The sequence below is a fragment of the Propithecus coquereli genome, unplaced genomic scaffold (assembly GCF_000956105.1).
Source record: "Propithecus coquereli isolate 6110/MARCELLA unplaced genomic scaffold, Pcoq_1.0 Scaffold7964, whole genome shotgun sequence".
In the NCBI taxonomy this organism is placed as follows: domain Eukaryota; kingdom Metazoa; phylum Chordata; class Mammalia; order Primates; family Indriidae; genus Propithecus; species Propithecus coquereli.
Window position 1 is genome coordinate 1 of NW_012154134.1, and position 654 is coordinate 654.

The 654-nt window shown below is 39.8% G+C and overlaps 1 protein-coding gene across 1 annotated transcript in view; it reads right to left on the reverse strand.

Annotated features, from left to right (window-relative positions):
* Nucleotides 1-4: 4 nt before the first annotated feature.
* Nucleotides 5-654, reverse strand: part of NANOGNB (NANOG neighbor homeobox) — a gene marked incomplete at its 3' end in the record, with an annotated part of 3,287 nt that continues 2,637 nt past the window's right edge. Inside the window, exon 2 of the mRNA XM_012663090.1 lies at nt 5-190. Coding sequence (XP_012518544.1) covers nt 5-190 — 186 coding nt within the window. The remainder of the gene's footprint in view (nt 191-654) is intronic.

Genomic DNA, 654 nt, shown 5'->3' on the forward strand with positions numbered 1-654 from the left:
CCATTTTCCTTTTTCTTTTCTTTTTTCTGTTCCTCTTCCAATTCCTTTTCTACTTCCTCTTCTTTTTCTCCTCCTCCTGTTTCTTCTCTCCATTCTTGCTTTCTCTTTCCTTCATCCTTGCCGTAATTCCTACTTGATTGCTCTGGACCAGGATCCCAAGCCATGGCTGGTTGTTTCTGGATAACAAGATCTGTGGAATAAAATCAAGCTAAGTTTGACTTCCAGATCAACATTCTTCAGTGTGAGAATATATTTGATTTTCATAAGTTAAATCAATGTTGTACATTGGTGGGAAGCAGAGAAGAAAAGCCAGAGAGGAAGAAAAAGTAATCAAAATCAGTGAAGATTTTCATGAAAAGAATAGATTAAGGGCTGGGCACCCTGGCTGATGCCTGTAATCCCAACACTTTGGGAGGCTGAGGTGAGAGGATCACTTGAGACCAAGAGTTTGAGACCAGCCTGAGCAAGAGCTAGACCCTGTCTCTACTAAAATTAGAAAACTGTCTCAAAAAAAAGGAAAGAAAGCTATGCTAATTAAGCCAGTGAGGTATTAGTGTACACTGCCCACTGGAATTAAAAGGCAGCCTATAAACAGACCCACATATATAATCAAAAACATATATGATAAAGGGGCATTACCGATCAGTGGGGGAA